The sequence below is a fragment of the Apis mellifera genome, linkage group LG8 (assembly GCF_003254395.2).
Source record: "Apis mellifera strain DH4 linkage group LG8, Amel_HAv3.1, whole genome shotgun sequence".
Lineage (NCBI taxonomy): Eukaryota > Metazoa > Arthropoda > Insecta > Hymenoptera > Apidae > Apis > Apis mellifera.
Window position 1 is genome coordinate 8,057,170 of NC_037645.1, and position 20,870 is coordinate 8,078,039.

A 20,870-nucleotide genomic window follows, 5' to 3' on the forward strand; every position below is an offset into this window, starting at 1 on the left:
TTGAACGTTTGACAAAATTTTTATTATTCGAGCATATCTCGATGTTTCGAACAGATTCGAGTAGAATGTTTGAAATGAATAAAATTTTGCTGTCCATTTATTTGGATAGCAAGCATATTCCAATACTCGAATATTTGATAAATTTAGATTCGTATCAGGCCTTTTCTTGCTCGAACTTGAGATATTGAATTTGAAATCTCGTCACTTCGATATTCGAATATTTAGCAGATTTATAAAGCTATACCTTCGCTTGTTCGAATTTGAGTATACGGATTCGGATAATTGGATGGATTACTTTAAATTCGAATAATTGGACGATAAAATTTTATATTATTTGAATATTTCTACTATTCTCCCGAAAGATAATACTTCCATTTGTATAGATTCGAGTATATAGATTCCATTGGAATATTTGGAATTGCTTAACCAGTTTAGTTTATTCGAATGCTTTTACTTGGACAGATCCACGAATTTTTGGATATTCGATCTAGAATACTTATTTATATGTTTAACTTGGATCTCGCTATTATAGATCCGAATATTATTCTTATTAATTCCAACACTTAGAGATCCAAGTATCCATTAAATCCAGTAAAATCCAATAAACTCGTTCACTCGTTTTCCACAATCAAAACAACTTTTTATTATTTCCAAGAATAATCCGCCCCAAAAATTCCTACTAAACAAGACGACAACAAGTATCAAATCTAAATACCAAAATTTACCAATTAAATTTAACTCTATCTAATATCTAAGAAAAAGAAAAAAGAAAAATCAACGCAATTCTCTTTTTCCCTCGTTCGTTTCGACATCCATCCTCTCTTTCTCTCACTCACTCTTCTCCAAGGTATCGATTCACGCATTCGTGAATCGCAAAGAAGAAGGAGGAGAAGGGGGGTAAATAGAGCAATTAAGCGAGGGGGAGGGGAGAGGAAAGCGAGAGGGAAAAATGGTGGCGGTGGACGACGGAAAAACTCGGGGCGAGAGATGGAACGGGCGAGATAAGCACGCACCGAGGGAGGAGAGAGGGAGGAGGAGAGGGAGGAGGAGGAGGGGTAACCTACAAAAGCAGCGCCTCCCGCGTGGCCTGCAATTACGTATGCACCTCTCTGAGAGAGGCCCGTGGCGGCTTCGCGGTTGGCTGCGCTTCCTTCCTGTCTGCCGCAACCACCACCTCTTCGTGTGCGTGCGTGTGCATTATCCATCCGCCTGTCTTGTTTATTTTTTTTCCCTTCTCTTTTTCTTTTCTCCACCCCACACGCCCCCGATTCACCGTTCGTTTCGGCCATCGATCACTCGGGGACGGCAACATCCTTCTAGGATCTCCGTTTGCGGTTGGAGAGTGGCACCATTTTTGAGAAATTCAGAGGGTTTGAGGGTTGTGCGGAGATTTTGGACAGATTTTAAAGGGATTGTTTTTTAAGGGTGTGAAGTTAATTTGGATCATTCGTGGATAGGATTCGTCTCTTCTTCTGGGGTCGTTGGGTGAAGAATAATTGAACTCTGAGATTCGGAATCTTTCCAAACTTTTGATGGATTAAAAGTTTTTGGAGAGGATAAAATTGTGGAGAGTTGGAGATCATTCGTGGATAGAAGAATTTTCTTTAGATCGTTGGTTGAAGAGTGGTTGGACTCTGAGATTCGGATGATGGATTAAGAGTTTGGAAAGATTTTTTGGAGAGGATGAAACTAGTCTCGAAAAGATTATTCGTGGCTGAAGAATGGTTGGACTCTGAAATTTGGTGGATTAAAAAAGAAGATGGAAGGATTCGACAATTTTTTAAAGGGTATGAAACTAGTCTCGAAAGGATTATTCGTGGTTGAAGAATGATTGGACTCTGAGATTTGGATTAAAAATTTGGAAGGATTCGACAATTTTTTGGAGAGGATGAAACTGTGGATAGTTTGAGATCATTCGTGGATAGAAGAATTTTCTTTAGATCGTTGATTGAAGAGTAGTTGGACTCTGAGATTCGGATGATGGATTCAAAGTTTGTGTAGAAAGTGTCCAAAAGATTATTCGTGGTTGAAGAATGATTGGACTCTGAGATTTGGATTAAAAGTTTGGAAAGATTCGACAATTTTTTAAATAGTATAAAACTAGTCTCGAAAGGATTATTCGTGGCTGAAGAATGGTTGGACTCTGAGATTTGGATTAAAAGTTTGGAGAGGATGAAAGTATGGGTAGTTTGAGATCATTCGTGGATAGAAGAATTCTCTTTAAATTATTGGTCGAAGAGTAGTTGAACTCTGAGATTCGGATGATGGATTCAAAGTTTGTAGAAGTTTTGGAAAGTTAAGAGGAAAGATTTGAAACTGGGGGTAGTTTGAGATCATTCGTGGATAGAAGAATTCTCTTTAGATCGTTGATTGAAGAGTAATTAGACTCTGAGATTCGGATGATGGATTAAAAGTTTGGAAAATTTAGAAGTTTTGGAAAGTTAAGAGGAAGGATTCGATAATTTTTTGGAGAATATGAAACTATAGTCTCCAAACGATCATTCGTTAACAGAAGCATTCTGTTCAGATCGTTGACTAAAGAGTGATTGGACTCTGAAATTTAGATGATGGATTAAAAATTTGATGATGAAACTAGTCTCGAAAGGATTATTCGTGGCTGAGATTTGGATGATGGATTAAGTTTGGAAAATTTGTATAGAGATTTTGAAGTTAAGAGGAATACAGGAAGGATTCGACAATTTTTTGGAAAGTATAAAACTATAGTCTCCAAACGATCATTCGATGATAGGATTCGTCTCTTCTTGGGATCGTTGTCTGAAGAGTGGATTCTGGGATTCAGAATCTTTCCAAACTTTTGATGGATTAAAAGTTTTTGGAGAGGATAAAACTATGGATAGTTTGAGACTATTTGAGATTATTAGTTGAAGAATGATTGGACTCTGAGAATCGAGTGATGGATTAAAAGTTTGGAAAGATTCGACAATTTTTTAAAGGATATGAAACTAGTCTCGAATTTATTATTCATGGCTGAGATTTTGATGATGGATTAAGTTTGGAAAATTTGTGTAAAGATTTTGGAAAGTTAAGAAGAAAGATTCGACAATTTTTTGAAGAAGATGAAACTGTAGCTAGTTTGAGATCATTCATAGATAGAAGAATTCTCTTTAAATTATTGATCGAAGAATGATTGGACTCTGAGAATCATGTGATGGATTAAAAATTTGGAAAGATTCGACAATTTTTTAAAGAGTATAAAACTAATCTCGAAACGATTATTCGTGGCTGAAGAGCTGACTGGACTCTGAGATTTGGATGATCATTCATAAGACAGCATCCTGTTCAGATCGTTGGCCAAAGAGTAGTTGAACTTTGATAAATTTTTGGAGGGTGAAACGATCATTCATGAACAGGTACATCCTCTTGGGATTGTTGACTGAAGAGTGATTAGGACTCTGAGATTTGGATTAAATGTTTGGAAGGATTCGACAATTTTCAAGTGTGAAAGTACTCTCGAAACGATCATTCGTGGACACGAGCATTTATTGCTTTTGAAGTATCCTATCCTGAAAGAATGGTCAGGCTCTGAGAAGAAAGGATATGATAGATTAAAAGTTGACAAGGTCGTATATTTTGGAAAGTAAAAAGAAAGGACTCGATTTTGAGTGTGAAACCTATTCTTAGGAGTCATTGTCCGAACACTGGCTCTAATATTTGAATGATAAATTACAAATTTGCAAAGTTAAGAGGAGCATAACGAGGATTGGAAAATTTCTGGCTACGAAATTAGTCTCGAAACGATCATTCGTGGACAAGAACATCCTTTTGACGCCGACTGATTGGACGAATTTAAAGTTTGTAAAGATTTGGAATATCCTCCTCGAACTTCAACTTTGAAAAAATCGAGCACTTGAAAGTACAAAGTCTGTTTATGAACAAAGATGATCACAGATCCAACGAACAGTTCCAAAATTCGAACGACTTTGATTCCGAATTGAAAATTAATTTTGAAATAATTTTGACAATTTTTCTCTCGACGCTTATCTACCAAGATCGCGTGGATTGGAAAATTTTAGAATTAAAAAATCGATACACGAGAACATATCGAAGAATGATCCAAAAATATTTGGAAGAAGAAACTCGGTGGATCGGATTCCAAAAGGAACGAAACATCTAAAGGATCCTCGAAGGAATTTTTCCACCGATTCCGAGATCCGATCAATTGAGATCCGATCTCGAGAGAAATTCTTCACCCCTTCACGCGTGACCCGACATTTTTCTACCCAACTCCCGACCAAAAAATAAACAAACACGCCTTTCAAGAGAATTCCTCCTTCTCCAACTTCTCCAAGTTAAATCAATCCCCTCCTCCTGCAAAAAGTATCCAATTTTCATTGATAAAACTCTCCTCTCGATTTCAAACTGAGAACCAAAAGAAGAAGAAGAAGAATCGAATTCACACACGCCATATGGATCCATACTCCGCCGTCACCTGTCAAAACACGTGTACCGTTACACGATGGACGAGAAGGAAGAAGAAGAGCAGGTACATCGTTTCCAATCGAGGGCGATAAGATTACTCTCCTCCCTCCTTTTCTCTTTCTCTCCGTGAAGAATCTCTGGAGCAGACTCCTCCAGTGTCAAAAGGTCATCAGCCTCCTCTCTGCGGGCCTCGAGAGAGACAGAGAGAGAGAGGGAGATCTCTTCCTTGAGAGAGAGAAAGAGAGAAAGATCTCTCCCTCGAGAAGAGAGAAAGAGAGAGAGATCTCTCCCTCGAGAAGAGAGAAAGAGAGAAAGATCTCTCGCTCGAAAAAGAGAAAGAGAGAAAGATCTCTCCCTCGAGAGAGAAAGAGAAAAAGATCTCTCCCTCGAGAGAGAAAGAGAGAGAGATCTCTCCCTCGAAAAAGAGAAAGAGAGAAAGAGAGAGATTTCTCCCTCGAAAAAGAGAAAGAGAGAAAGATCTCTCCCTCGAGAAGAGAAAGAGAGGGAGATCTCTCCCTCGAGAAGAGAGAAAGAGAGATATGTCCATCGAGAGAGAAAGAGAAGGAGATCTCTCCCTCGAGAAGAGAGAAAGAGGGAAATCTCTCCCTCGAGAAGAGAGAAAGAGGGAAATCTCTCACTCGAAAAGAGAGAAAGAGAGGGAGATCTTCCTCGAGAAGAGAGAAAGAGAGGGAGAGATCTCTCCCTCGAAAAGAGAGAAAGAGAAGATATCTCCCTCGAGAAAAGAGAAAGAGGGAAATCTCTCCCTCGAGAAGAGAGAAAGAGAGGGAAATCTCTCCCTCGAGAGAGAAAGAGAGGGAGATCTCTCCCTCGAGAGAGAGAAAGAAAAGGAGGAGAGAGAAGTCGTAAAGAAGTCGCGGAGAAGGCAGCCCAGCGACAGATAGAGATTTGATTCCGATTAGGGAGAGGGGGGGTTCGGTTTTTTAGCGGAGCACGGGTTAACAGAGGGCCGAGTATGATCCATGCGCGTCGGCGAGAATCAGGGATATCGCGTTCCAGGGACCGGAGATCCGACCGGCTGTATCGAGTTTCGAGTGGCGGCCTCCTCGTCCACTTTTTGGTGCCCCCTTTCCTTCCCTCTCTCTCTCTCTCTCTCTCTCTCTCTCTCTCTCTCTCTCTCTCTCTTCCTCGAGCGATACTCCTCCGCTTTTTTCACGCTTGGCAGGCGACGGAGAACCGAGAACTATCGGCGTTACTTAGACCGTACGCGCTATCGCGCGCTCTGCCTCCTAAAGGAGAATCGAGTTGTACGGATCAACTTGTGTGTATATGTATGTATGTATATGTAAAATGGAATTATAGAAGAGATCGTACAATGCACATTGTTCTCGAAAATTAAACCCTTAGGGCTTAGGTACGTCGAGTGTAGCTAATTTCTTACATCAACGTCGAGTTCTTTGCAAATATTTCAATATTAAATCAAGAAGTTGCGAATGAAGAAAAAATTAAACGGCGCGAAGGAAGCAAAGCCATGTATAATTTCTGTAAAAAGAGTAGAGAAGTTTATTAGAAGAGAAATCAAGTTACGAAATATATACATATATATAATGCGCAAAGAGTATTAATTAGTAAGATTATTAATCTTATGAGGAATTTCGTTTGGGAGAATATCGATGAAATGTTTCTCACTCATTCTCATCGCCAAAGGTGTCGAGCCACGTATAAGGAGAGAGTGAGAGAGAGAAAGAGAGAGAGGGAAGGCGTTTTGGCGGTCGCGTGCTCGAAAGTGGATAATCGAGGCTCGATTGTCCTCCGAACTCGGGATCGAGAAACCGAGTTAGTTCTTCGATCGCCTTCCGACTCGTGGCCGTCGGTTCCGTCCACTTCCGGCGGCGGATCGCGAGCCCAAGCTCAACCTTTCTCTTTAATGATCGACCAATTCTAGAAATTCTTTCCGTTTCGTTTCGTGGATCGATAAGAAAGATTTGGACGAATTCGAAGAGAAAATTTGGAAAACGATGGATCCGGTTCCACGATAAATTTCAATATTCGGAGAGTCTTTGAATCTCGAACGCTTCGAAGAAGGATTGGAAAAAATTCTTAATCTAAAGCGAGAGGAGAGAGGAGAGGGAATTTTCAACCAATATCTCTTCTTTCTTTTCTGGTGGCGAGGGCAAGGGGTCGGCCTTCGAACAAGACGACATAATTAAACAACCGCGGCGTAATTAACGAGCTGGAGAAGAGGACGCCATTAGCGACCGTTGAACCGAGTCACGAGGGAAAAACCAGTCGACGCGCGTTTCAACCATCCCCTTGCGTCCATGGCAGTTCGAGGGATCGTTGGAAGGGGTGGAAATACCTCTATTTTATTCTAGAAAAAAGAAAATTTCGGAAGAACGGTTTTCTTCTTATCGACCGATTGTGTGGGTCTTCTCTCCTTCTTCTTCTACTGTTCTTTTCTTTTCTTTTTTTTTTATCGGAGGGAAGACAGAAGAAATCGGCGAAGGAGAAGATAAGATACGGGGTCACGCAACGTATTGGGATATTTGCCTTCGTGAGTGAACGTGGACCGATATCTTATCGAGCCGATTTACCGAACATCCTGTACAATCGAGACAACAAAATCCCGACCGCACCTTTTACCATCAATCGTGAAAAAAAAAGTATAAAGTAAGTTTCTTTTCGGGTACAAATTTTAAACTCGAATTCGTTGAAATTCTTTCACGAATGCTAACTAACTTAGAGATTAATTTAAAAAAAAAAAATACGTATCCTATATATATATATATATCGATCCTATCCTAAAGAAAAAAAATTATTAAAATGAATTTCAACATTTCAAGATTCTTTTCAACCAACCTAAACTTTCAAACACAAGTTTATCACGTTTCAACTTTATTGAGACCCAATCCAATCGACATTATGCATGAGTATAACTCTCGTTTTATATAAATACGTCTCGAATTATATCCCCATATATACGAAACCAATGATATTAAATCAAGGGAAGAAAGAAACTTTCCGAAATCATACGAATCATATCTGCATATATACGAAACTAATGATACTAATAATATTAGATCAAGGAAAGAAAGAAATTTTCTGAAAATGTTCCAAAATTACTTAATCATATCCGCACATATACGAAAGCAATGATACTAATAATATTAGATTATTTAATCATACGAATCATATCCGCATATATGCGAAAGCAATGATACTGATAATATTTGATCAAGGAAAGAAAGAAACTTTTCGAAAATGTTCCAAAATTACTTAATCATATTCGCATATATACGAAAGCAATGATATTAATATTAGATCAAGGGAAAAAAGAAACTTTTCGAAAATTTTTCAAAATTACTTAATCATTACTTATCACGAATGATATATACGAATTCGCATATATACGAAAGCAATGATACTAATAATATTAGATCAAGGGAAGAAAGAAATCTTCTGAAATCATACGAATCATATCCGCATATATCCATCCGCATATATCATATCCACGAAAGCAACGATACTAATAACACTAGATCAAGAAAAGAAAGAAATCTCGAAAATTTTCCAAAATTACTTAATTACAAATCATATATATATATATATACGAAAGTAATGATACTAATAATATTAGATCAAGAAAGAAATTTTCCGAATCATATCCGCATATATACGAAAGCAATGATATTAATAATATTAGATCAAGAAAAAAACTTTCCGAAATCATACAAATCATATCCGCATATACACGAAAGCGACGATATTAATAACACTAGATCAAGGAAAGAAAGAAATTTCGAAAATTTTTCAAAATTACTTAATCATATTCGCATATATACGAAAGTAAATACGATACTAATAATATTAGATTTTCCAAAATTACTTAATCATACGAATCATATATACGAAAGCAATACTAATAATATTAGATCAAGAAAGAAACTTTCCGAAATCATACAAATCATATCCGCATATACACGAAAGCGACGATACTAATAATATTAGATCAAGGAAAGAAAGAAATTTTCAAAATCATATTCGCATATATACGAAATACTAATAATATTAGATCAAGAAAGAAACTTTCCGAAATCGTACGAATCATATTCGCATATATACGAAAGCGACGATACTAATAATATTAGATCAAGGAAAAAAAGAAATTTTCAAAATCATACGAATCATATATACGAAAGCAATACTAATAATATTAGATCAAGAAAGAAACTTTCCGAAATCGTACGAATCATATTCGCATATATACGAAAGCGACGATACTAATAACACTAGATTTTCCAAAATTACTTAATCATACGAATCATATATACGAAAGCAATACTAATAATATTAGATCAAGAAAGAAACTTTCCGAAATCATACAAATCATATCCGCATATACACGAAAGCGACGATACTAATAATATTAGATCAAGGAAAGAAAGAAATTTTCAAAATCATATTCGCATATATACGAAATACTAATAACACTAGATCAAGAAAGAATCTTTCCGAATCATATCCGCATATATACGAAAGCAATGATACTATAATAATATTAGATCAAGGAAAGAAAGAAACTTTTCGAAAATGTTCCAAAATTACTTAATCATATCTGTATATATACGAAATACTAATAACACTAGATCAAGAAAGAAACTTTGCGAAATCGTACGAATCATATACACCGAGAGAGCGACGATACAACGATCGAGAAAGGGAAAAAAGAAAATGTTCCAAAACTACTTACTGTGGGCATAGTGAGCGGCCGCTGCTGCGGGGTGATGGGCGGTCGGCCCCGCGTGCGGGTAGTAACCCCTGTAATCGGTCGGATTTCCAACGACTCCCGCGACTCCTGCACCCCCCGAGGGCGGCTCCAGGGTGGACCTAGGTGGCTCGTACCACCTGGCCGCGCTCGACTCGCTGCTCATGTCCATCCTCTTCTTCTCCTCTTCAACTCTTTGCCGCGTCCTTTGTCCCGCGGGGCGGGATGCTCGACGGGGGGGGGAGGGTCGACGATCACCTCCTCCGGCGTGCGCTGCTCCTCCGTCCCGGGGAGCGACGTCCACGGGCGACGGATGGTGGAGGATGGAGCGGGAGGAGGAGGAGGAGGAGGAGGAGGAGGTGGGGGCGCCGCGAGAAACAGGGGAGAATAAGGGGGAGGGAGGAAGGGAGGGAGGGAGGGAGGGAGGGAGGGATTAGGAACGGTGGCAGGAACGGAGGTGCCCCTCTGCCGGAAGCCTGGTGGTGGTCCTGGTCAGGCCTCTCCTCCGAGGGGAGATCATAGGTGATTCCCTTCACCGGTTCGTTCACGATCCAAGGATAATCGCGTCTGTCTTTGACCCCGCCTTCTGTAACAAGAGGAGACAGAGAAGAAGAAAAAAGAAAGGAATAGTAACAAAATTCATTTGTCCTTCCGTTCGAGAAGTCGAAAGTAAAGAATAATTCGAGAAAAACCCGGGTTTCGCATCATTTTTTCCTCTTTGAAAAAGGCTTACCAGAGGAGGAGCAAGGATTCTTATTTCACGAGAAATTTTCCTCTTTTTTTCCGTTGTTCCTTCCTTCCTTCCGGTGGAGGGATCGATAAACAGGAGGGAAAGAAACTCACCCGCGATCACCGATAACCGATCTCCGTGGCGAGAGATCTAGCGTTAATTGGACAAGCTCCGGACCCGAAACGAGGTTTCGAAACGACACCGATCCCGCTCCGCGATCAAGTGGCACGAAATCGTTTTATCGATCGCGGCGCGCGGCCGATGATCAAGGTCATCGGTGACGCAACCGAAGGGACCCCTCTCGATCGGCCGATACGAGAACAAATGGGAAAATGGCCGAAACCAGGAGAGAGGTGGAAACACACTTCCCTCCTGTTGGAAAATTTTCCAACCGAAATATTATTTCCTCCCTCTCCCCCCCCTTTCTGACTGTCAATCTGAAAATTTATCAATTTGGAATAAGTTGGAAAAAAATTTATCGCTTTCGATCGGAATAAAAGTTTCCAAGTTTGAGAGGAGAGTGTATATACGTGTGTGTATATACGTATGCAGTTGGCGACAGAGGCCGAACACTTCCAAAATTATAAACGCACGTCCGGGGCAAATAAAATACTCGAGATCCGATAAGATTAAACGCGAAAAGCCTCGCGATAAGATTAAAACATCGGCCGCTACCGTCTCTTAATTTTTCATTTTTCGTTCCTTATACGTTCGATGCGTATAATTTTTCCGACCGTTTTTGCGGGAAGGAAGGAAGATTAGCAACAACTATTAGTGCCGATACAGTACCGCCAACTACGAAGCTACGACGGGAGGAGGATGAAAAAGAACGAAAGACCCTGCTTCGATTCTCTTCTATTCTCGTTCGATTATACGTTAAATCATCGCGACTCCGTTATTTGAGTTATCGAGCTAACGTCCGGAATACGATTACAGATACGAGCGAGGAATATCAATCAAATTGCGTTGGACGAGCTGTCGTTTACTTCTGTTTTTTTTCGTTTTTCTTTTCTTTTCAATCGATAGTTTTTTTTTTCTTCTCCTTTTCCCCGTAGAATTAAGAAGGCAATCTAAAATCAATTTATACGTTACACGGTAGTAAAGTGTCGTTTAATCCGCTTGTTCCGTGAATGTTAACTATAATCTTTTAATCTTCTGCGCGAGCTCTTTTAAATGATATTATCCACGAAAGATCTATACAATTCTATCCCTTCTTTTTATTTTTTTATTTATAGAGAAAAACGAATCTCGAATTTGACAGTTTGACACTCGAAGGAAGGAAGAAATCGAGAGAGGATTTTATTTTTATAATGTCTCGTAAAAATGTATAACCTAATAGATCGATGGAAAGACGATCGAGATATTATTTTCAACAATCGATCACTTCTTCGCGTCGTGGGCCTGCACGAGTTTAGATTAACGAGATAAGCAAAGATCGATAACCGAAAACTGTCTTTTCGTTCACAAGAAGATTATAAAAACAATTGCTAACCAAACTAACGCCGAACGCTAACCTCTAAAAATAAAACCATCTATTTCAAATATCCAAATAGACACTACGAATGAAAATTCAACTCTATTATATAAATCGAATTATCGTTCAATACCCTGTTCATAGTCTGCATCCCTACCCCCCGTTAAAGTAATCACCAAAAATAGATGGTTATCTAGCGGTTTCGAGCAACCACGATATTTCATCGAATCGCGAAAGGATGCGAGGCGACGAATCTTATCTCGACTTATCGACCGAACAGATAAGATTTCGCCTCCGAAAAATATCCAACCCAAATCCCCCGGTGAACTTCCATCCGAGAAACTTGTACATTACACTTATACATTATAAGTCTATTTCCCGCGTCCCCCCGTCGCAAATTTTCGTTTCGAGATTTATCGCGGGAAGCTTGGCTGTTACGTCATCGAGGCGAAAAAAACATCTCCATCGAGGCGAGCCGACCGATCACGTATCGCGTCGACTAATCTTATCGAGATTCGAGTTAATCTTGTTCCGTCCAAAAACGGCCGTCCGTTTTACGCGTGCGAGCAAATCACCACCGATGACACACGCGCCGATGACACGAGCAACACGATGGACAATCTTGAAATTCGGGCAAAGTCCAGCCAACGTTTCCACGCGAAAGAAATATATTCACGCGCAATTCGCGGTAAATATCCCTAGAGAAAATTGAGAGAGACATCTATCTGCTCTCGTCTAGTGACAGATGAATCCAGACCCTTAAACCGTAACCTCTTAGCGGATTGGTTAATGCAATTGTCGTTCCTAAGAATAACGCGTGGTGATCGTCCTAACGTTTTGTGATAATTTAGAAGATTTAAATATAAACTACGATGATCGTTGATTAAAGATCAAGTGCTGCTACAACTAGGATTAAGAGAATTTCGTGAAAAACGCGTAATTGTAAGCCGTTATGTTTCGTGTAATTTTATCGATCTGAACATAACCTCCAAGTGTCTCGTCGAAGATGAATCAAAGTATAAAGGCATTAGTTAAGAAAATATCTGTGATAGGAATATGTAGATGATTAAGGTGGAATAATGAATAAAGAAAAGGACGCGTACGATTTCTAGCCGTCGGATTGAACTCGATCGAGCTCGTATCGAAGAAAAAAATACGATATCCAGAAGAAGAATGAAAAAACGATTTATTCGAAGAAAGTACTTCTGAAAAACGTAAGTTATACACGAAACGTCTAACTCGTTAACTTTGTTAAGATTTTTCTCTATGCGAACGAATATATTCTCGTAATAAATGGAAACAGAAATAACAGCGATCGATAAAAAGGATTCTACGCTATCGATTGTTTTGCAAAGGATTCGAACTATAATAATTTATATATTTAGAAAGAATCGGATTTATCGTCGGAATGGGAAATACCAGATTCGAAGATTTCCAATGAAAAAAAAATACGCGTAAATTATTACACATCCGTTATTACCGAGAATTTTTATATTCTGAAAATCTTATTCGTGATCTAGCTGTGCCGATAATTTTATCGTTAGTAAATGGAAAACAATGGCGTTGTATCGTATATAATATCCTTCTCGACGACGATTAATCTACCGATGACAAGAACAATTTTCCACGTTTAAACGCGGCAAATTTTCTAATCTAATCGCGAACAGACCAAAAAAAAAAAAAAGAAACGAAGATAGAAAAGCGAAAATGGAAACTTTATCCTCGAGCATAAAACATAACCTCTCTTTCTTCTCGGTCGAAGAAGGAAAAACACGTTCGTTCGAAACTAACTTAACTCTCCCCGATTCAAATTCACTGCTGGGTCGAAAAGAAATCGACAATAATGGGGTAATTACGGAAAAATTCTATTAGAGAATCGCTGGATGGCCGTGTAAGAGGAGGCATCACGGCACACCGTTTTTCGCCGACGAAAAGAATATTTATCGCGAAGAAACGAGCGAGTCGAGGTTTCAATGCATCGTTGCGCTAATAAGCGGAGGCATTTCGCGGCTAATAAATGAAAACAGAAACCGGCGGCCGTTTATTATACTTGCAAATTACCAATTATAGGCCGCGCAAACTGCCACCCGATATTCTCTCCCTTCTGCTGGGGGGAACACCCGCCGATTTTCCTCACCAAACCCATCGAGTTTCTCGTTCTCTCGACCGACTCTCGACTTCTCCCTTCCTTTTGCGCCGAGTAATTTAATTTCTTTTTTTTTTTCAACCTTCCATCTTCCAGTTTTATATATATATATATATATTTTTTTTAACTCGTAACAGTTAATGGATTAACTCGGTTAATTCGCGTGTTCGCGACCCGCGTAATGGATAAAGTTCGAGAAAATCGTAAACAGTGAGAGAAAAAGAAAAAAACAATTTCGCAAAAATATACAAATATTTAAAATAATAAAGTAATATATGGATTAACATTGAATTAATTTTCGAGCTATTTATATCATCGTTATGCGATACTTTTATCGAATTAAAATGTATAATGTATTTCCTTCTCTTTTCCTCTCCTTTTTTATCGGATACGGTAATAGTAGCAAACTGTCAGATCGATCGAACTCTATGAATTTAATCGCTTCACGAAAAAAGAATATTTCTCTGTACCGTGCAACATTTCTTTTCCAATAAAATCATCCTGACTCACAAGAGACCACGTTCCCGATTATCGTTCATTCATTAATTGCGTACACTTTGCCATATGTTTCTAAACACAGATCGCTGAACGTAAACTATCAACAATCCTCTGATTATTATTTATAGCAAATGTTAAATATTTCGTAGAAAGAGTACATACTTTATCACCTAATTCGAATCTCCACGAAAAGAAGAGAAAAGAAAAGAAAAATCCTATTACCCTCCTCCTCTGTTAAACGAAATACGCGCGTAATCGAAAAACGATATCACCCTCATCCCCTAAAGGGAGACCACGCAACACTTTCAGCCATTCGAATCGTCCGGCTGACGTCACCGATCGAACCACTCGTCCTTGGTCGAGTAATCGATGGAAAAAAAAAAGAAGAGAGAAGAGCTTGCACCTTAAGGTCAGACGTTAGACACGGCAATTTTTAGGCCTCGTAAAAGCCTCTCCTCTCTCCCTCTCTCCCTCTCTGGAGCGCGTACCTGACACTGCTCGGCCAACACGTCAATTTCAAGTTACGCGTCAATGGGTTTTCACCACGGCAGTCGTGCAAGAACAAAGGAAAACTCCCCGAAGGAAGGAAAAAACCCCCCGGCCAGCGGATAATATATAATATACCCCTTGGCGGAATACCTGGACCGTCGGCGCCCGTCGATCTACTGCGCCTGTTTCACCGCGCCTCCGCCGTTTTCACGAGGAGGAGAACGAACCGTTATGCAACCAAGCGTAACCAACTTGTATTATTTCGCCCGTCGGGTTTCTAATTTCCCATGGAATAATTTCTCCCACCCCCCCCCGATCGATCGGAAAAACTCGCCTCTCTCGAGAGGAAGAAATCGAAAGGATTACGAGAGAAGATTCAACATCTGTTCGTTTCTTTTTTTCTCTCTCTTTGAAACGTGAATATCGAATATCGAGCTTTGTCGAAGAGGCGAAAGAATTATATTATATATTTATACAGATGAATTTTTTGAAATTTTTCGCAATAAGAGAAAGGAAAGATTCCATCGAGCGAGGTCGAGATTCCATGTTATTTCGGGGATGGAAGATAAAGGGCGGAGAGGAGGAAGATCGGTGACCGTCGGCGCCATCTTTCCGTCCCACTCCAAAAAGCGAACGACGAATTTCTTCGACCTCTGGTCAACGACCTTTCCCAATAAAAAAGGATTTTTGGTTCGTCAGAGACACCTGATTTTCTAAGGAAAATATCTATCTCGTGTGTTCGAGAGAGAGAGAGAGAGAGAGAGAGTTAGGAATCCAAGTTTTCCTGCCTGAAAGATTAAGCTCGATAATCCTAAACGAGACACACTTCACTCTCTACGAGAAGAAATAAGGATTATTACCTTAATCTCACGATTCGATCTCAAAAGAAATCCAATTACGAGCGAAATTTCTGTTCGAACTTTAAATAAAATATCACGTTGCTTCGTATCGAATTCACTTCTAACCGTTCGAAAAAAGTCGGTTTCGAGGGGGGGAATTTTTAACATCACACTCGCGAACGAACGAATAACACTGCGCAAATAGCTTTAAACGGCGAATATATAATATGTAAATATGACGAGTGTCGTTTAACGGCGGTCGTTCGTAACGATCCAAAACAACAGCTTACCTTAAACTGTTATCAATCCCGATAAGTCGCCGCGCGACGTCTCGAGGGCGTGTTTTTTTTCAAATATTCTTTCAATCACTAAGTTAGCACCAAGAAGACACTGCACTGTACACACACACAGCACATCGTGGCGTTCGGTTGGTACCCGCGCGTAGCAAGCAAGTAAAGGCGTAATAGGTAGTGGCCCGTGTCTATCGCGCGCGTGGTACACCCGTGGTCCTCTCTTGCCCGAGACAACAAACAGAGTCCGAGAGGCGTTGGACGTAGACGCGGCGAAAGGGAAGGAAAAAAAAAAAAAAAAACGGAACGGAAGAACGAGCGGAAAAGCGTGCCGGGAAAATTTTGGCGAGAACTCTCTCTCTTTTCTTCGCTCGAAGAAACCCGTGGAGATGGTTTTAAAAGGTGGTTCGCGTGTCTCCGCGTTCTTCCCCCTGCTTTCCTTCTGGCCGTCTGTTTTTCTCTCGGTCGGCTGGTTGATCCGCGTCGAGGGTGGGGAGACGAAGAGGGAGAGAGAGAGAGAGAAAGAGAGAGAAAGATTTTTGGAAACACGCGCGTGCGCGCACGTAAACTCGAGTCGATGCGACTGTCGTGGCACCCGGCGCGGAACTAAGGCGAACGAAAACACCGGCCTCGACGTTCCCCTCGCGTTCACCGGCGCTCGTCAATGCTCGGCAAACATCGCCTCGCCTCGGCCCCGCTCGGCCACGCCCACCCAACGCCGGACCAACCTACTAGCGGGCGTTTACTCGCGCCCCACCACCCAACGGGACGAGAACGACCCAGCCGCGTTTCGCGTGTCGCTTCTCCTGTCAACACCGGCCCTCTCCCTTCTTTCTCGCCGAACCCTAGCGACGCTCCTTTTTCCGCGATGCCGAGCCCCTTGTTTTTCGCTCCGAGATTTCTCTCTCTTTCTCTCCCTCTCTTTTTAGGGCCGCTTCTTTACACTCGAATCGAGCGTGAAAAGAGAATTCGGGGATTTCGGGTTAATGCGTTCGACAAACTCGCGATTAGAGTTCATGATTCGGGCTCGCCGCTCGTCGTTTATTTATTAACACGTTCCCGCTGAATACACGGCGCGCGGCTTTTATTCCAGTTGCATCGCTCGGCCATTTCTCCCGCGTATATCGTCCGTATCCCCACCGCCCAACTTGGGGACGAAATTTGATCCTTAAACTCCGCGTATCGTGTTGTAATGCTTTGCATACGTTTCTTCTAAGCGCTTCGATTTTCGATCCTTCTTCGTTAATTCTCTCTCTCTCTCAGATTATATTTCGAAATTTTTCCAACTATGGAAAAACGTTTCTCTCGATGCACGAGCATCCATCGGTCCTCGTTATCATCCTCGCATGACAGAAATGAGTCGCTCCACTCGGGGATCGAACGAGAGGAGTTAAACGGAGCAAATTTTTGAGTCAGATTACGGCTCGATAGGCGTTCGTTGAAAGCGTTCTATCGTGGCGGTGATCTTGGCGCGGGGCACGCGCCGTGCCCTCCCGTTTTCCTCGATCCGATCTAAATTTGGGTCGGCCGATCGCGGAAGCCATCTCTTTCATTGCTACGCGTACACACGCGCGCGCACACACTCGTACACCTGCTGCGTGCAAGGGCACGCGCTCGCACACAATCGCAACGCGGTTGAACGATGAAATCAGCGCACTGATCCGACGGAATTATTCAACACCTCCCTGGCTAACGGCGGGATCTAGATAATATTCGCTCGTTCGATAAGCTCCATTTCACCGGCCCGGGGAGGGGGAGATATTTTTACGAAACTTCAGAGAGAAAATCTTAGTAATCTCAGTGAAGTCGAATCCCTTCTTGTATTTTTTTTTGCTCCAAGATGTCCTCGATCTTTTATCCACTATTTTCAACACTCTACAAACTCCACCGATCTGAATATTTCAAGTCAATTATTACAAAAAAATATTAACGATGCATATACATTTTTTTCTAACTGTTTGAAATATGGACGAGAAGCATCGACACCGTCCAACCAAAAGATTGATAACTTTAAACACGGGAAGAGATGGAGGATCTTTGGCGAAGAATCGTGCCAAAAAATTCGTCGTTGAAGACGCGTATGATATTTACAGCGGGCAAATATTTATAAATTCCCCCCTCCCCTCGCGTTGTAAAACACTTTCCGCGTTACGTTAGACGTTTATCGGGGATCTGCGCAAATTTGTCGTGCAAATATCCCGAGTCGGCCGGGGTTATTAATGTATTCAAAGCAGGCCCGGTGGGTGCAGCCGTGGCGCGCGCTGTCCGATGGAACGATTTGGCAGCGTCGGGCCGCCGGTATCTGCCAATCGGTGGTGAGAACTGCATTAAATTCCCTCGCCAACATTGAATTTTGTTCCGAATCCGGATAATTGCCTTCCCCTTTACGAATCTCTCCCAGTTAAAAATATTTTCAGAAACATCCATCGAGTTCCATTTAATTCTCTCTGAATCTCTTTGAAAAACGTAGAAATTCAAGACGCACGAAGGTGTGCGTTCCCTGATCTCGATCCCTCCTATCTAGATGAGATACGATTAAGATACCCCCCCTCACCTCCGAAATCCAAAGAGCAAGTGCATCGACCGGCGTTACAAGTTAGCCAAGTAGATCCGATAGCGCCATTATCTCGATCCGCGAACGGGAATATAACGTTTCCTCGTCCGTCAGATTCGATTGCGACTCGACCGATCGAATTCGAAGGACGGTTTCTCCGTGAAAAAGCGATTTTTCGATGAGCGAGCGAGAGAGAGAGATAGAGCGATAGAGAGTGGGGAGGGAAAGACGAAGGAAGGGTTGCCCGGTTCGGGCCGTGTCCGCCGCGGTTTCGATCCTTCCCGTGGCGGGAAGGACGCGTGTCTCTCGCTTTCACGGCGCTCGGAGTGGAGGGGGTGGCGGGACGGTGGTGGGGGTAGAAGGGACGCGGACGGGTTGGCGGCGTTGCCGGGTCGCCGGGTGGCTGGGTGAGTACCGAGTGGCGAGGAGAGTACAACCGAACAATCTGTAGAAGCTTGTTCGGGACGAGAGAAGTCCGTAGATCAGCCAATCAGATAGGCATGCCCCCCCTCTCGCCCATTGTCACAAAATGGCGGCCCTAAATCAGCCTGACTCCGCCTATCGCGGCCCCCACCCTCCGGCGCCTCTAGCGCCGCGTCATGAAAAACTCCGCCTATCGATTCATTTTTACCGCTCTTGTTTCCCCTCTCTCCCACCTCTCTCCCTCCCTCTCTCTTTTGTCCCTCTCGTAGTTTTCGTCTCGAGAGCACTCGTCTCTCCCTGCATCTCTCCTCCTAACGTATCGAGGGAAAGGGGAGGGAGGGAGAGATGCTATGCATCTCCGATTTCTCCACTACCACTGTTGCTACTTTGCCATCTTCTTCGAAAAATCGATGTCCAAGGGGTTATAATAATGGCGAAAGAGTTCTCTCTCTGTTCGAGGATAATCGGGATGAATCATACGTGAAGTACTCCGCGGGTGTTTCAAGCTTTCACTTTCCATTCTCCAAATTGCCTCGCCCTTTCTCCCTCCGTTAATTACCTTAAAGCGGCGAACGGAGCCATTTCCGATTATTCCAAAGCGACCGCTCCGTTATTCGTCCCACGTACCACCTTCATCCGGAATAATAAATCGGCGTCAATATCTCGGCTCCCGGAAGACTCACGTACCCCTCCCTCTCTCCAACTTGATCTACGACCATTCTTCCAACTTTATCTCGAGGCGAGGCGGAATAAAAATCGTGGAAATTGTACACGAGATCGATAATATCTACGTGGGGTAAGCCAAGATCGAAGCGTTTAGAAGAACAATCGAAATATTATACTTGAATGATCAAATTATAATCGGTGACACTGTTATGAGATCCAGTTTAAAGTAACTCGATCCCCCAACTTCGTTCTTCCGCATCTTCTTCTCAACCTTCTTAACTTTTATTATTGAAATTGGACGAGCCAACTAATTGGAAATCTGCTTTCCATCTATCTACGTGTTTCATAAACGAATCGTCTTCCAACTTTATCCCGAGGCGAGACGGAATAAAAATCGTGGAAATTGTACACGAGATCGATAATATCTACGTGGGGTAAGCCAAGATCGAAGCGTTTAATCGAAATACTACACTTGGATGATCAAATTATAATCGGTGACACTGTTATGAGACCCAGTTTAAAGTAACTCGATCCACCAACTTCGTTCTTCCGCATCTTCTTCTCAACCTTTTTAACTTTTATTATTGAAATTGGACGAGCCAACTAATTGGAAATCTGCTTTCCATCTACGTGTTTCGTTCATATAACGAATCGAATCGGGCATAAAATGCGGGCATAAATTTTCTGTTGGCCGACCTTAAGGTTGATCATTCGTTTATCGCTGCTACTTGCACTTTCACCGTGCCCCGTGTTTATCCAGATTAGCGAGGAATAAGCGGGGCGCGAAATAAGCCCTCCCCCCACCCCCTCGGTCGGACCTCATTATCGTTAAACGTGTTCCGAAACTCATTCGGGCGGGGAATAAAGCTCGATCGAATTATTTGTCGGGCCGCGAGAGTTCGTTTTCGGGTGGAGGGAGGGGGAGGGGGGGAGGAGGGAGGGCCACGATTAAATCAGCCGGCTCTCTCTAAACGATCACGCTCTATTGACTGCCCCCCGCAATCATTACACCGATGCACTTGGAATAATTTCGTCGAAACGAGACGAAATTCACTCGAAAATTCTACGTGTTATACGCACTCTTCTCTTTTGGCTAATTGAGTCTTTTGATCTCTTATTGAATATCGATCCATGGATCGTCCATTTTCTCTTTTCTTTTTGCAGAAAGATAATGCATGATTTCAACGAGTTTAAATGGAATTATAATTTGAAATTAATTTTTATTTTTCTGAAATCTTTTGGAAAGTTTATCTTTTTCTTTTTATTATTGCAATTCGCTTTTGCAAGTTTGGAAGAAGTTTTCGTTCTCTCTCTCTCTTTTTTTTTTTAAGGAAGAGTTGGTTTTTAGAGATGGAAAAGATAATTCAGTTCACGGTGAATTTTGGCTAATTGAGTCTTTTGATCCCTCGTTTCGGTATCGATCCATGGATCGTCCATTTTCTCTTTTCTTTTTGCAGAAAGATAATGCATAATTTCAACGAGTTTAAATGGAATTATAATTTGAAATTAATTTTTATTTTTCTGAAATCTTTTGGAAAGTTTATCTTTTTCTTTTTATTATTGCAATTCGCTTTTGCAAGTTTGGAAGAAGTTTTCGT

The 20,870-nt window shown here is 41.6% G+C and overlaps 1 protein-coding gene across 6 annotated transcripts in view; it reads right to left on the reverse strand.

Moving 5' to 3' along the window:
* The window catches only part of LOC100577332 (GATA-binding factor C), an 84,082-nt gene extending 67,794 nt beyond the window's left edge, over nt 1-16,288 (reverse strand). The window contains exons 1-2 of one of the 6 annotated variants that reach the window (XM_026442316.1): nt 15,630-16,288; nt 9,149-9,746 (exon numbers count right to left, since the gene is read on the reverse strand). In XM_026442316.1, the coding sequence (XP_026298101.1) occupies nt 9,149-9,335 (187 nt within the window). In that variant the 5' untranslated portion in view covers nt 9,336-9,746; nt 15,630-16,288. Of the gene's footprint in view, nt 1-9,148; nt 9,750-9,896; nt 12,565-15,629 lie in introns of those variants that run through there. The other 5 variants (XM_026442315.1, XM_016913668.2, XM_016913667.2 and 2 more) reach the window with 5 other exon arrangements.
* Nucleotides 16,289-20,870: the final 4,582 nt, after the last annotated feature.